This window comes from Coenobita brevimanus, chromosome 64 (assembly GCF_032717465.1).
Source record: "Coenobita brevimanus isolate Jiangsu-jjx chromosome 64, ASM3271746v2, whole genome shotgun sequence".
Lineage (NCBI taxonomy): Eukaryota > Metazoa > Arthropoda > Malacostraca > Decapoda > Coenobitidae > Coenobita > Coenobita brevimanus.
The window spans coordinates 27,779,684-27,795,812 of NC_137017.1; the positions used below are offsets into that span (position 1 = coordinate 27,779,684).

The 16,129-nt window shown below is 40.4% G+C and overlaps 2 protein-coding genes across 5 annotated transcripts in view; one reads left to right on the plus strand and one right to left on the minus strand.

The window, feature by feature from the left end:
• Positions 1 to 3,877, minus strand: part of LOC145404718 (uridine diphosphate glucose pyrophosphatase NUDT22-like) — a 42,953-nt gene extending 39,076 nt beyond the window's left edge. The window contains exon 1 of the mRNA XM_080276269.1: positions 3,807 to 3,877. Within this exon, the coding sequence (XP_080132395.1) occupies positions 3,807 to 3,877 (71 nt within the window). The remainder of the gene's footprint in view (positions 1 to 3,806) is intronic.
• Positions 3,878 to 11,743: 7,866 nt separating this feature from the next.
• Positions 11,744 to 16,129, plus strand: part of LOC145404583 (eukaryotic elongation factor 2 kinase-like) — a 62,262-nt gene continuing 57,876 nt past the window's right edge. For 2 of the 4 annotated variants that reach the window (XM_080276092.1, XM_080276096.1), the window contains exons 1-3: positions 11,744 to 11,860; positions 12,449 to 12,544; positions 14,332 to 14,435. In XM_080276092.1, coding sequence (XP_080132218.1) covers positions 14,341 to 14,435 — 95 coding nt within the window. In that variant the 5' untranslated portion in view covers positions 11,744 to 11,860; positions 12,449 to 12,544; positions 14,332 to 14,340. Of the gene's footprint in view, positions 11,861 to 11,930; positions 11,960 to 12,448; positions 12,545 to 14,331; positions 14,436 to 16,129 lie in introns of those variants that run through there. The other 2 variants (XM_080276093.1, XM_080276094.1) reach the window with 2 other exon arrangements.

Sequence of the window (16,129 nt, forward strand, 5' to 3'; positions counted from 1 at the left end):
GGATGGGGGATGATAATTGGGTGAGGAAGGTGAGAAGTGTTAATATTGGGGGTGGGGTTATGAGGGGTAGACCGAGAAAGACATGGGACAAGGTCATTAAGTGTGACCTTAGGGTTAAGGGACTGAACAGGGAGGCTGCAATGGATCGTGCAGCGTGGAGAGCCGCAATTAGGTGACCAAGGCCGACACATGCAAGCATATTGGAGCCTTTAAAAACGAAAATGAAACAATTGATTGGGTTGATGGTGTGTATGGTAGTATATCTCATATTATCTGAATATACGAGCTTATTCACGAGGGTGTGTATGGTAGTGTATCTCATAATCTGAATATACGAGCAACGTTGGGTCTGGTTAGTACTTGGATGGGTGACCGCCTGGGAACACCAGATGCTGTTGGCATCCCTACGTGTCAAGTGGGGTTGGTGGAGGATTAGTGCCCCTCCCTGTAAAACAATTAACTCTAAGCCATTGGCCACCCCGTCTGGGATACATGGCGTCTGGCAATGAATGAATGAATGAGTTATAGAATAGCCTTCATCTATTCCTTCACTACCAGAGATTCTTACTCGCTTAAAATCATTTGGTGGTAGGCTAATCAAAAGTCTGAACAAACCATCGTAGTGAAGGGATTAATTAATTAATTAATTACAAAGCCTATTGTAACTGTCAAGATACCAGCGGACTGTTGCAGGCGCCTTGTCCTTGCAAGCTGTTCTGTAGGTCTTATATTCCGTCTTGTGACCGGAGTGTTAAATTATTGTCTTTTTTTTTTCTATGCAAGAAAGAAGGAACCAAAGGCTAAGAACCCACAAACCGTTCCTTCCAAGAAAAAAACAAAATACAAAAGAGAGCCAAATTCAAGATCCGTTCATTTCGAGATGTCTGGACACACTCCGTTTGAAAGATTGGAGATCATGAGAAGCAAGTAATAGAGACAGAGGGAGACAGTTCCAGAGTTGACCTGCTGCATAAATGAAGGACTGGGAGTAACGGTTAACTCTTGCATTAGAGAGCTGGACAGAAAAGGGATGAGAGTTTGTTGCTAGATGGGTGCTACGCGCCCGTCGTAGAGGTGGAGGGATGCAAGCAGACAGTTCAGAGGAGCTGTGACCATTGAGGTATAGCGATAGAAAAGAGATAATGATGCAACAGTGCGGCGAAGAGACAGAGGTTGAAGGGAGCCAGTAAGAGGAGAAGAGTTAATGAGACGAAAAGCCTTTGACTCCACCCCATTGAGAAGAGCTGTATGTGGGGAGCTTCCCGACACATGAGAGTTGTACTCTACACACGGGCGAATAAAACCTGTTTATAAGTCAACAACTGTACGGGGGTAAAGAAGGTACGGAGTCGGTTTAGCACACCTAATCTCTTGGAAGCAGATTTTACAAGAGATGTAATATGATCTTTCCAAGGTATGTCCCGAGAGAATGAAACCCCATGCATGTTCAAGGAAGATGCAGGATTGAGCTGGATATTATTAAACATTAGTGGGGACTCCTGTGGAAGATTTTGTCGGGTTGATAGGTGTAAGAAATGAGTCAATGATGCATTAAAAATAACAAGATTATTTTTACCCCAGTCAGAGATACAAGCCAAGTCAGACATTAGGTGTGCCATAGCCTCATCCCTTTACTGTTGAATTAACTGCTGAGATGGACGTTGCGGGAATCGAATGGCGAGGTGAAGGGTGGAATAATCGGCGTATGAGTGGACAGGATTAGATGTACAGCTTAGGAGGGCATTGATGAATAAAATGAAGAGTGTTGGTGATAGGACAGAGCCCTAAGGAACACCACTGTTGATAGATCTAGTGCAAGAACAATGGCCGTCTACAACAGTAGCTATAGAACGACTAGAAAGGAAACTATAGAATGAAGGCAGAGACAGAAGGATAGAAACATTGGTTGCAAAATACTTACTGTGTATTTTATTTCAGTTATAGTCACACAATTTCCCAATACTCTGGAGCAGCTTAAGTCAGTGCTGTTCTTTCTTTTTTTTCGGAGGGAAGGGGAGCTTCTTTGTAGCCTATATAGGCTACCTCGTGGCCAACCTAATCCATTAGTAAGTAAAATGTTGTGTAGGATGCCTGCAAGGGACATAAAATATTCACAATCTAGCAAGAAATGCAAGGTTACTTGCTGAGGATGTTCGCCATTTTGTGCGCTAGAGAAGCTGTTGTATCAATTAGGCTTTGTTCAAGGTTTATTCGTACTCTTTTTCTCTGTAATGTCTTGCTTACGCTCACTGCAGAAAATGTCCCACAAAGGCTGGCGGACCCCAAAGGTAGGAAGTATTTCAAAGCTTTCCTTCTTTCTTCATGGTATCCTTTTCGGAGATTCGTGCGTTGGTATAAAATATAAGAGTGTCATGACATAGGTCAACCACTACATTTTAATAACAATATCTTAATTGAAACTGGACCTAACACAGCCAGTTGCTCTGCCTCTTTCCATCCCTCCCTCCCCATCGATTGACATCATTCTTATCCTTCTTTTTTTGCCCTTATCATGGGCTTCTAGTGTGATCATGTTTTTAAATTTAATTTAATTCAACTCGTCACACACAAAAAAGCTTTCATTGCGTACCCTCGAACATTGTTGCACACTCCTTTGGGTACGCGTACCCCTCTTTGTCGTAACTGACCTAGGATACCATGGATACGAAAATTAAAAAGTGCAGGTAAGCACAGCACTGTAGATGATGACATACATCGAGTAAACATTAGTATACAACAACCCACACTGGTCGAACGTTGACCTTACCCCAAGACCTTGCCTGGTTGTTCTCAAAGTCGAATCCCTTCATCCTTGGTTTACCCTGAACCCTTCAATCAAGTTTGGAAAAGAATGGATAAGAACCATTTAAGCTGACCTTGCCATGTGATCCTGATTTTGACATATTGAGCTTAAAAAAAAAAAAAAAAAAAATAGATGACTCTTAACGCTTCCAAGCTTGGTTATAACAAGATCAAAACTGTGTTAACCTTTAATTTTTCTCAAAATCGACTCCCTTTGTTTTTATCTTACCCTCAGCCAATCATTAAATTTGGTCTAAATCAATTCAAAACTATTCAAGTTGCCGTTGCCGTGTGATCTTGACCTATGATCCTTTAAATAAATAAATAAATAAATAAATATATATATATATATACGTATATATATATATATATATATATATATATATATATATATATATATATATATATATATATATATATATATATATATATATATGAAAAGTTATCCCCATGGCTGACCCTCAATCTGTTGACAGAGTTCGGTAAAAATCGGATTAACACTGAGAATAACAGTTCACTACATCTCGGTCCCGTACATAGAGCTCGGTCCCTTACATACATTTCGGTCCCCTAGTTATGTATATACGTAGTTACATAGTCGATAATAAAGGAAGATGCCAATATGTTTGTCAGCATTAGGGGAAAAAAAAGATTAACGATTTGACCGAGATTAAAGATAATCGAATTTTACCCCAACTTTCGATGGATGATTATATTTTGATCAAAGAAACTAATCGGAGCCAAAAGATAAAAAATGCACATATTAGCAAGCTGTACTGACGTACGAGGCGGGGAGCTGGGAACTGCAGACCATCCTACACGTCAGAGTACCGGAACAGTTATATTATCCGGCAAGTGACAACAGTACTTTGGGGGAAGACTTTAGTGGCTTCAGTTTGTTCCTTTAGTCTTAACCATATTGGATTATTTGTATATTCATGATAGTGAAATTATTCTAAAGACAAAACTGCCAGTGTTTTTCATTTCTTTTGTCTCTGATGTACCTTCTCAGTGGCAGAGCGTCGGACCCAGGATCGGGGGGTCGTGAGTACGAGCCACGCCCGGTAGCTGTCATGCCGGGAGGGGTTGCGCGCCCCTGAAACCTAGCAGGGCTATATGATCTAATGACATCTAGCTCAGGGGAACATTTCCCTCTTTTCTAATGTGCTTTTAATTTTCCAATATGCTGTTTTTTATTCGTCCATCCCTAATCCAATCCCTTTATTGTCCAGTCAGGGGCGTAGGGGTCCGGGGATAGATTACTCAAGTCCCTATATTTTGACAAAGGTAACCAGCCTCATTTTTCCATGAATGTGAGCAATAAACCCTAACTATCCCTCAGATGGAAATCTTGAGAGGTTTCCTCCGTTGGAGCACCTTAACCCACTACAGCACAAGGCGTCATTTGGTTATATGATTGCCACCGAGCGTAGTACATGACTTTCTGGGTTAGATTATTTTGTTTTGTTTTTGCTCGTCACTCAGTGTGGAGTCACCTGAATTCAGCACTATATACTGTAGAATGAGCGGATGATGGGCGCCCGCACCTACTTTATGTTATGCAATATTACCCTAGGTTTTGATCTGTTTGTGAGCTGTGCTTCAAAGTAAGTCAGAGTGAATTAATCGCTTTGGTGGAAAAATACAATTTATAAGATGGACTGACCGCATTTGTGTGCTGTAATTGAAGATAACCAGTAAGTACAAATTTCTCGAACTATGCTATATTTATGATTCGGCGTTATAAATAGCTTTAATCCCTCATCATTTAGCACAGTTCGGTATGTAGATGTTACATTACACAGACACGAAATAACTGAGAGCAAATATAACCCGACACCAAAGCGACCGTAGTCAGTGAGTTCAGGTGTAACTATTGTGAAGTGTGAACGTCTATATGTCCAAGACTCCACTACTGTTCTGTGTTACTCTTTTTTTTTTCCTTTCTTTCTTTCTCTCTCTCTCTTTAAGAAGATGAACAGAGGAAGGGGAAGCTAATCATATACAGTAGAATAATAATCCTTGCACGAGATTACAGGTGTCCTCCATTCATAAAAAAAGGGAGGATGGAAATAGGTGTGATATGATATCTAAGGTGCATGTAGTGTGGTGCAGACAGTTGGAGGTAGAGGTATATGAAAGTATGCTGGCCTACTCTCTGTGTTAAAGAAAACACTGGAAACGTTCAGCAAAGGAAGACGGACAGAAATGGGTCTTGGGGGCTGGTGAAACGGGAGCTCCAGCTCTCCCTGTCATCAGCTTGCCATCCACATTTTGTAATTCATTACCAAGGTTAAGTATTATTGCATTCATGGCTGCACGTTTTCACTGACTTAAGCAGCTACCTCGGGGTAGTATGCACAGATTCTTATCGCGCAACTAAAACTGTCACGTAACTGTAAGACACCACGTTCGTCATTTGCATCCTAAACAGCCATGTAATTGTGGAACTCATCACCAAAAAAAAAAGAAAAAAAAAAAAACTTGTTTACGAGTACACTGGATTGATTGTCAGTTAGTAGGTTACCGATGGTCCATTCACTCGAGACATTATTCGATGTCTTGATTGTGCTACTAATAGACCTGGAAAGTACAGTATGACTGAACAATTGGAAGGCCTCTTGTGTCATTGTGGGACACAACCCGCTCTCTCAACTACACACACACACACACACACACACACACACACACACACACTACATACTGTAATTAACCTTGTACTGGGGTGTCGCAGTGTAGTATGAGAAGGGAAGGATCTGGGGGCTCATACTCTCCTGTCAGTATTGCGCTGTGTCCATGGCTGTTCGGTCTGTTCTTAGATGTCCGTGTGACATGTATATGTTAGGGTCCTGGCAAGAGGGGCAGGTTTCAGGGATGCTGGAAGGAAAGAAGACTAGAAAGTAAGCCAATTGTTGTTGTCAGATGAGCGCGCATTGGTTGCAGACTCAAATGAAAGACTATCATTTAGTAACAGAGTTAATGAGAGAAGGGAACTGAGAGTGGATGTGAGTGAGAGAGACAGAGTAAAATGATGCAAAAGACAGTATGAATACGGAAGATTTGGAAGAAGAGAAGCATTTTTAGTATCTGGGGTGGACGTAGGAACACAAGGAACTCATAGTCCTGAAGGAAGCCGTGGAGCAGAAGAGTAAAAATATTAGGGGAGCTGAGAAGTGTGTGAAAAGAAAGTTCAGTATCTTTTCAGGCGAAGATGGTTGTATGTACGAAGGTGTAACTGTGCCGACTGTGCTGTAAAAGTGTGAGATGTGAAGTCTCTATGCGAAGGACAGGAAACGAATGGAAGCGTTGGGACTGAAGATCCTAAGGTCAATGGCTAGGATGAGGTAGTTTGACAGGTTGAAATATTTCACTGTTAGAAAGACGTAGGGACAAATCCATATCTATCTATACACCTAGGCTACTTCCCCCACAAAAAGGTGTGTAGCCGAGACAGGACGATACACTCCCAATTTATTCATACACACACATTTACTCATATCTTGGCCCCAAGGGGAGATGGGACAGAGCCCCACCGCACCACACCACACGAGGGTCAACTGCGCAGTGCAATCAGCGACATCCGCAGTAGGGCTCGACAGCAGAGCTGGTTTACCCTTGCCACATCAAAATGGACTCATCCCCTTACCAACACCTGACCTAATCAGCTAATCAGAGCAAATGCGGGAGAATATCCCATCGGGGCAGCGTCACCATTTATTCATTCACAATTTCTCTCCAGTCATCCCTGTCACACGCAGCCAATCTATCTTGTTCTACAGACATCCCCCTTACATCTAACGCTCTCTTCACATTGTCCATCCATCCTATTCGAGGTCTTCCTCTCAGACTTACACTTCTCACAGCCGATTCAGTAATCTTTTTCACCAATTGCTCTTCATCCATTCTCTCCATGTGCCCAAACCATCGCAATACTCTCTGCTCAACTCGATTAGCCATCTCTCGCATAACTCCAGTTCTTCTTAGGACTTAATTATCTCTCACTCGATCCATTCGTGTCACACCACACATACTCCTCAGACACCTTATCTCCATTACATTCAAACTCTTCCTCTCTGTTACACCCATATTCCATGCTTCAGACCCATCTACACAGTCGGTACCACTACACCCTTATACAGCCTTCTCTTTACAACCACTCTAAGCAAACGACATCTATTCACTTTATTCATTCATCTCTGCACCCTTCCTACTTCATTCATTCTAAACTTCACCTCTACAGCTATTCTTCCATCCACAGCAACATGTGACCCTAAACACTTAAAACACTCTCCCTTCTCAAGCAACTCACCATTTCAAACTACATTCATCCTCCTACCACCTACCAACTTCGTACACTTCACCACTTCACTCTTATTCACATTTGCTCACAATTTCCTCCTTTCACACACCCTTCCAAAGTCCTCTACCAACTGTCTCTATCTCTCCCCCCAATCAACCACCAGTGCAGTATCATCCACAAACAGCAGCTGATTCAGATTCCACTCTCTACCATCAGCATTCACCAGACTCAAACCTTCACCTAACACTCTCGCATTCACCTTCCTTGCAACACCATCCATATAAATATTAAACAACCAAGGAGACATCAAACATCCATGCCGCAGCCCCACTCTCATGGAAAACCAATCACTCACAGTATGTCCCACTCTTACTCACGCTCTACTATTTACATAAAAACTTTTCACTCTTTTTAACAACATACCACCTAGTCCATACAATCTCAAAATAGTCCACAAAGCCTCCCTATCAGTTCTATCATACGTTTTATCTAAATTCATGAACGCCCAAAACACATCCTTACCTTTCACCAAATACTTTTCACACACCACTCTCACAGCAAACACCTTATCCATGCATCCCCTTCAACTCCTAAAGCCACATTGCTCATCACAAATCACTCTCTTTGTACCCTCTCTCTCTTAATCAACGCTCTGCCATACACCTTACATATAACACCCCTAAAGCTAGTGCATTGATACTAATCACCCTTACCCTTATACAATGGAACCACACACGCACTTGCCCAGTAATCGGCACGATATCGCTCACAAAACACACATTCAGCAATGTTACTAACCACGCAACAAGAGTCACTTCACCTTTCAAACATTTCACAGCACACCCATCCATACCTGCAGTTTTCCCTATTGTCATCTCCTTTACTGCCTCCTGCACTTCCTCCATCGTGATAAAAAATCATTCAACTCTCCCAACACATTTATTCCCTGTACCCTTCGATCTGCCATAATCTCAGCCTCCCTTTCCTCCTCCTCCTCTACATTTAGCAATCTTTCAAAATACTCTGCCTGTCTCTTCCTTACTGCATCCATCTCAGTTAACATCCTTCCATCCTCTGCTTTTACTTGCTCTTCCTTTCCAGACTCTCTCTTTCACACCCTCTTCACCTCTTTCCAAAACATTTTCTTATTCTATTGAAAATTCTAGGTAAACCGTTTACTTCACCTCTTATCTGCTACCACCTTAGCATCACACACACACACACACACACACACACACACACACACACACACATATATATATATATATATATATATATATATATATATATATATATATATATATATATATATATATATGTGTGTGTGTGTGTGTGTGTGTGTGTGTGTGTGTGTGTATAATTCGGTGTACTATAGAAGAATATGTGTCTGCCTTACTTCTACGTAAATTAAGGGGGATTCATTTAGTACTCTCTACAGTAAGCAGCATTAATAGGTGTAACTTTTGACGACGATTTTAAATGTGTACATTACAGTTGCAAAGTGGCAGGCCTGATGGCCAACATTAGAACTAATAAGAAATAATCAAGTCGACATGGTGGAAACATGGTTGCCAATTTTCGTAGACTTTTTTGTTTCTACAGTCACACCACTATTACCTACAGCATGTCGATAGGTGGACGGGTTGGTGGGGTGGTTGGGCAGGGTTGGTGAATGAGTGGATAGTGGCATGGAAAAGAGTTCCATGGTAGGAATAGGCCCATGGAGAATATATCCCTGGGAAAATGGGTAAATGGATCCCTGAGGTCTTCTCCCACGCGGAAAGTGGCCTTGTAGTGTCTTTGGGAGTGGCCATCCAGGGTCCCAGGCAATGACTGTATGCAGGATCATAGGATTTTACCGGGCCAACGCCGGGTACTCCTGTTAGTGCAGTATAATGGAAATGGCAACACATGATGTGTTAAAGTAGTATGGCTACATGGAGAGAATGGTTGAGACTATGATAAAGACGTATACACATGAGAAGTAGACGGAGCAGGAGGAAGGGAAGGGCAAGGAGAAGGTGGAAGAATGGCAAGAGTCGTGTATGGGACAGAGTGGCTAACGTTTGGTGCCTCGCCGTCAATGACCAACAAGAGACAAAAAATGATGCAAACTGGGTAAACCGCAGATAAGCAGGGGCTGCATCTGGATGCTTTACAGGCGACAGCTGAGAGACTGCAGTTAAAACCAAGGCCTTGGTTAAAACAAGCTCTCGTGCAGCACATTGACAGAGTAGGTAACAGCAAGTATATATATATATATATATATATATATATATATATATATATATATATATATATATATATATATATATATATATATATATGGTGGCATAACTGAAGTTGAACTAATGAAAACAGCACATGGCCAATCGTCAAGGTCAGTACAGGTCAGTATAGGCTACTGGTGCCACAGACCGCAATACAAGGCGCAATATACTGATGACAGCATCTCATTCTCCCCCCTCCCCTTCCACCAGACTTTTACATGAAATGGCACCCACTCCCCACTCCCAGTGTGGGAAGTTTCGGCTACAGAGCTGGTAACAAGAAATGAATCACACGTTAAGAGAACCGTAGGCTATACTAATTGTATATATATATATATATATATATATATATATATATATATATATATATATATATATATATATATTGCATGGAATGAAAAAAAATTGCAGCCACCGATCTGTACTGGCCTATAGATTAAATACTTTTAACGGTCTATATAGTGTTAATTGTGTATGATCTAGATCCTGTACCGTCGGAAACTATATACAAGCTTTCAGAGAACGCATACCTCCACCAATGCCATTGGCATTAAAAAGGATCCAGATCCGGATCCGCGGATATAGGATTCGGACCTGGATCCGCCCCCAAATTTAACCAGTTCTTTCTTGGTTCATGGCCCACCTTTCCACTAAGTTTCACTGAAATTAACTGAAAACTTTTGGAGATATTGTGTAGATACTCCGGATCCGCATCCTGATCGTCCCCCAAATTTAACAATTTCTTCCTTCGCCCATGGCCCACCTTCCACAAAATTTCAACAACATCCGTTCATAACTTTTTGAGTAATCTCGAATCCGGATCCGTTGATATAGGATCCGGATCCGGATCCGCCCCCAAATTTAATCAATTCTTCCTTGGTCCATGGTGCACCTTTCTATAAAATTTAATTGAAATACTTCGAGAACTTTGGAGAGATTGTGCGGGATAATCCGGATCCGGATCCGGATCCGACCCAAAATTTATTCATTTCTTCATTGACCCAAGGTCCGCTCTTCCACAAAATTTCTTCACAGTCCATTCATAACTTTTTGAGTTATCCTGCTAACAGACACACAAACCAACCAACCAACCAACACCGGCATAAACATAACCTTCTTGGCGGAGGTAGCTATTAAGTGAACACTATGAATAAGAGCAAGACTCCACAAACTAAGCATAATGAGCACAATGGGTAAAATATCGAAAATCACCGGTCAAAGAGTAACATACAAGGACACCAGCATATTCACATCACTGTCGTTGGTCCCGCACTTCATTTTATCATCGCTTTGCTAACCTTAAATATTACTGGCATTCTGTTGTTTCGCAGTCATTTGCATTTTACGCGAAGAGGCAGTTTTGAACCAGGAAAAACGTATTATTAATAGTAGTAATAGTATCACAATGACTAATAATAAAAAAGAAAAAAAGAGCGAGTCAAACATAGTGAGGTGCTCGGAAGTGCTTTTTTTTTTTTTTTTTTTGTGCGATGACGTATTAAAGCTTGCTTGCTGACCTACAAATACCGCTACTCCTTTCTTACGACACGTGTAGTGAAAATGAGTCAACAAAAATATTGAAATTTGGCAATGATTTATAAACAAAATCATTACATATGCAAAGGGGGAATTTCGCATGGAGCTATTAAAGATAATGCCTGACCGTCAGGGAATGCAGTAACTTATATACCTTAACTCAGTAGGCTACATGAAACATTATGAGTTGGTTTAACGGTGTGAGAGGAACATATCTTTTAGACTCAAAATGCCAACAAACAAATACAGATGTTTTTTCAATGATGCACGGGAAGTTATAAGTGGCATTTTTTGTCGACTGAAGTTTCAAAAAAGGCTTACTACTTTTCTTTTTCATTAGGGCAACCTCAATATATATCCTTTCATTTCTCCGTGCATGAATTGGTGGTTATAAATGGGCAATGAGACGATAAGGACACAACATTTGTACAGCATAGTGATCTAAGACAAGCAGTGTCTACACAACTTTTGATAAAGTCGCCACATTCTCTCTCTCTCTCTCTCTCTCTCTCTCTAGTAACGATAAGGGAAGCGATTATTAGACGAAACTCCCCCGCCAGCTTGACGCGTCTGGCAGCAAGGTTGAAGGGGGTTGGTCTACACCGCGTCCGAGACCTTCAAATAGTCCCTTATATACACGAAAACAGCATTTGAAATGAAATAGATTACTTCATGCAACTTGTTACAACAATTACAATTCTAAGCCAAAAGTGAAAACTTATTATGTTTTTCTGGATATACTTTTTCTAATTTCCAAAATATACAGGTAACTAGAAAATGTTGAGACTCCGCCGACATGATTGAGACAGTGTGTTGTTGTGGTGTCGTCGTCAGTGCCAGGCGTGGGAGCTTGCATCTCCATTTAATTCTCATAATTTAGCGGATCTGGATCACGTATGCTTGTGGCATGTTCATCATTTATTATATGGATATACTTGGGGTTTAAGTGAAGGTAAGACTGAGCAGTAATCAACAGTAATATTCTTATAATGATGCGTATGTTAGACTGAGGGTGTGGATATGGCGTGTGCTGGTTACGTGCATCTTGAAGGTAGCTGTTATGATAATATCGTTGTTCTCCGATCCACACCATTTGCTTGTGATGAATATATTGGATAATATGTATTTGCCTCTTTGGGTTTTCGCTGCATATGAAAGGTATTAAGTCACACTGAATTTGAAAGTTTTAAGGGTTAACAACAGCAACCTCAGATCAAAACTGGCATTTTTCTTTTTGGGTGGATTTCTTGAAAAACAGTTTGGAATAGTGTGCTAACTTAAGGTAGCCTAGTGTCAGTTAATTTTCATCTGGGAGACCTTGGCCTCTCCCACAGTTTTTATACTGTGTCATGGTTATATGAAATTTGTTGAACTTTAGTTATGAAAGTAATACTGAGTCTTCTTGTTTTACTTAAATTCACCCATTAATCTCACTACACTGGGTCATCAATGAGCTAATATGAGTTACCATAGGGATTGTTTTCAGGTTAGAGTAAATGCACAATGGTACATTTTCACATCTCACAGCCTTCTTCAACAGGCCAAGCTCCAGTTATTGAGGGCAGGCTTGGGATTCCAGGCCAGACCTGACAGAGAAGGCAGTGGAGAGGGCTTGAAGTTAAGAGAAAATTATAAGGTAAACACAACCAGATCAAACATAATTAACCCAGCCTAACCCAATCTAGGACATCAGTTCCTTTCTCTGATGTTAATGCTCCAAAAATATTTAGTAACGAGAAAATGCGGTAAATGTGTAAACAGGTTCCTTTTCTGGGGCCCAAATATTCTTACTGGGTACATTTCCAATCATAAGTAACCAGGGAATTTCTGGTGTACCATGAAGATGCATTCCAGGGGTTTTCTGTGTGTTTTGAATAACTTCAACCTTCATATCTAATGTTAATCATGAATTTCTTTGATAGCATTACTTTCCACTTCAGAATCTAGTATATTTTGCTGGAAATTTAGTTTAAAATAGTAGAAAAACAATGGGAGAATATACCCGGCACACTGCATTCATTGTAACCTAGACCTAACCAGAGTAACCTTTGATCCTACCCTGGGCATAACCAACCAAAAATAACCAAGGCCTAACCTGGGCAGCTGATCATAGTGAGCATAGCCAGCCTGACTTAACTGTTTACTCTATTCAGAATCAGAAGACTTCATAGTATGATAATGCCTGTGAAACCTTTCAATTGCTTACCAGTACAGTATGGTACATATTTGATGGCACATCCATGGCATAGATCTGCCATCCTAGAACTAATTCAGATTTACTCCTGGGTATTGCTCAGCTGTGATTGGTTGAAACTTGGTGTGCATCAAAAAAATGTAGGCAAAAAGTTTTTCTGAATCATTAAATTTAGAGATTCCATGGTTGTATGAAGGCAAATATACTGTACAGTACTGTAATACTTTTCTCCTGTAGATAATTACCAGTATCCCCATACAGGTTCAGCCAATCAAAATTTCATGTAGACAGCTTTTATGTATCAATAAAAACTGTGCAATATACGGTATATATTGTAAATTCGAATCTTGATTAGAGCATCCAGATATCTGCTCACAGGCAGCTGAATATGCATGAATTAAGTACTGGTGAAAGGCATATAGTCCATTCACCTGTAACATGATGTTTTGGTCCTAACCATGTATATTGTTTCAGGAATATTGTGTCTTACAAACAGAAGAATAATTGGTATATAAGAAATTTTTTTTTGTCCAACTTCCCCTAACATCACCCCTAATGAGCCTCCTAAACTTGACCTAACTTTCCCAAACTAGCCTTAAAAGCACCAAACATTAATAAGCACTAATACTTAAACTGCTCTGAAAATGTGAAAAAAACATTTGTGGGAAAAGTAATAAGCTATTACTCTTGCCACTAATACAGTGATTAGCTTGTAGCTAAAGGTTATTGCATATAACACAAAAACATAAAATTAACAACTTGATTTTAAGAAATTTCATATTCACAAGGATCAAAATTTGTTGTGAAGAAAGTTAACCTATCAGTTAAAATGAGAGAATTTGGTCATCAGCATCACTGTTTCACAAGTGTTTCTCAAGAAAAATGTAGAGTAAGAAGCTGCTACAGTATATACCAATACAGTATTGTACATGTATTGTATCAAGGTACGGTATTTTTTAAATATATTGGTACCAAACTCCTTTCAGTACAGTACCATAATCTGAATGTATGTTAATGAGATTGGTACTGTGTTTTGGTTATACAGTATATACAATATGTAGTAGATTGATGTAGGTTCCAGTATTAAATACTGGTTAGCTTCTGTTGATCTCATCATTTTTGGCTTTCTGTTTTGTGTGTAGCATGGGTCTGTATTAAGTATTTTACTGGTTTCCACAGAGTGTAGATGTTTTGAAAACAGTAATAGCTATACAGGTAAATATTTGCAGGTTGCCAAAATGGTGGTGGTGGACCGAACTGTCAGCGAGTCCTCGGATGACATCGACATCCGTCCTTTGGAACTGGAGGACCTGAGGAGGCGAGTGGATGAGAGGTGAGGAATCAGTCAGATTGAACAGTAGACCGGCCAAATATGCTTTCAGTTTCGCCAGAGACAGTGCGTGGAAATACAATATAAGCTATGTCTGTTGTACAGTACCGTAATGTCTGTATGCTAAATGAGGAATATAGCGTACATACCAGTACATACCCAGTACTGTACATGTCTCGAAGAGGCAGAAAAGATGAATAATGAGCGAACTGAAGAAGAGGCTCATTTTTTGTACAAGGTTGTGGGACTGCAAATAAGACAGTGGTGGACAGAGGGTAGCTATAATTGATTTATATAATTTGGAAGAATTGAGGAGAAGTAATGACTTTAAGGGAGTTGTATAGCAGTGTGAATGGATAAATGTCTAGTTACTGGAAGTGAGAGATACTATGGTATACCAAATAGAAAACCAAATGTGGTATGCTTACAGAAACTAGAAACTAAACCTAATCTCAGAATTGTAGGCGAAGTTTTGAAGATAGAAGGCTGTGAGATCTGGTGGAGAGGGAAGAAAGAAAAAAAGTGAAATGGTATTGATAAGGAAGGACCTGCCAGTAAAGGCAGTGGAAAATGATGTACTCAGGATGAAGTGGTAGCAGTGAAAATACGAAGTCTGTTCAGAAAGTGTCTGACTGTAGACTCTAAAATAATAAATAGCGAACCTGTTCAGCTAGGACACCAATCCCCTTCAAAGTAGGCCCCTTCTGACTTGTCATATGTAGCCCGGTGTTCTTTCCACTGCCTGAGACATTTTTCAGAATTGGTTTTTGGTATCTCCTGCAGATGCTTCATCACATTTGTCATGATCTCTTCTCTCGTCTCAAATTGGAAACCCTTCAGCGGAGTTTTGAGATTGGGGAATAACCAAAAGTTGCATGGAGCCATGTCTGGTGAGTAGGAAGCCTGCTGGACCTGCGGGATGCTGTGCTTGGCCAAAAATTCTTGAATCAGTTGAGAAGAATGGGCTGGGGCATTGTCATGGTACAGTTTCCAACTTGCATCTTTCAAAAGGTCTGGTCTCTTTCACTAAACTGCATCATGATGATGACAGATCACTTCGAGGTAATAGTGTTTGTTGACAGTCAGACCTTCTGGTGCTTATTTGTGATGCACAGCACCATGGTAGCCAAAAGAAAACTGTCAACATGCATTTCACCTTTCTGCGGACCTATCTTGCATTTTTTGGCCAAGGCAACCCTGCACACTTCCACTAGGTTGATTATGCTTTGGTTTCTGGGTCATACCAGTACACCCAAGTCTCATTTCCAGTGATATCAGTCTTCAGAAAATCTGGATCGCGATTCGCACACTCCAATGTGTCTTGAGCAACATTCATCTGAGAGGAGATAATGATGCATGCGACGAAGCTCCTGCAGGAGATACTGAAAAGTGACTTTGAAAATTGTTTCAGGCCGTGGAAATACTGCTATGCTACATGTGTCTAGTCAGTAGGGGCCTGCTTTGAGGGGGATCAGTGTCCTAGCTCAACAGGTTAGCTATTATTATTATTATTTTTTTTAACCTAAGGTTGGATCCTTTCTGAACAGACTTGTAGTAATTAAAGGAGGAGAAGTATTGGTAGTTACAGTTTATATACCTCCATTTACAAGCACTGTACTTGGAATTGATAGGTTTGCAGTGAATTAGTTAAAACTGAGCAAAGCATAAGAAATATACTTAGTCAGGTAGAGTTAATT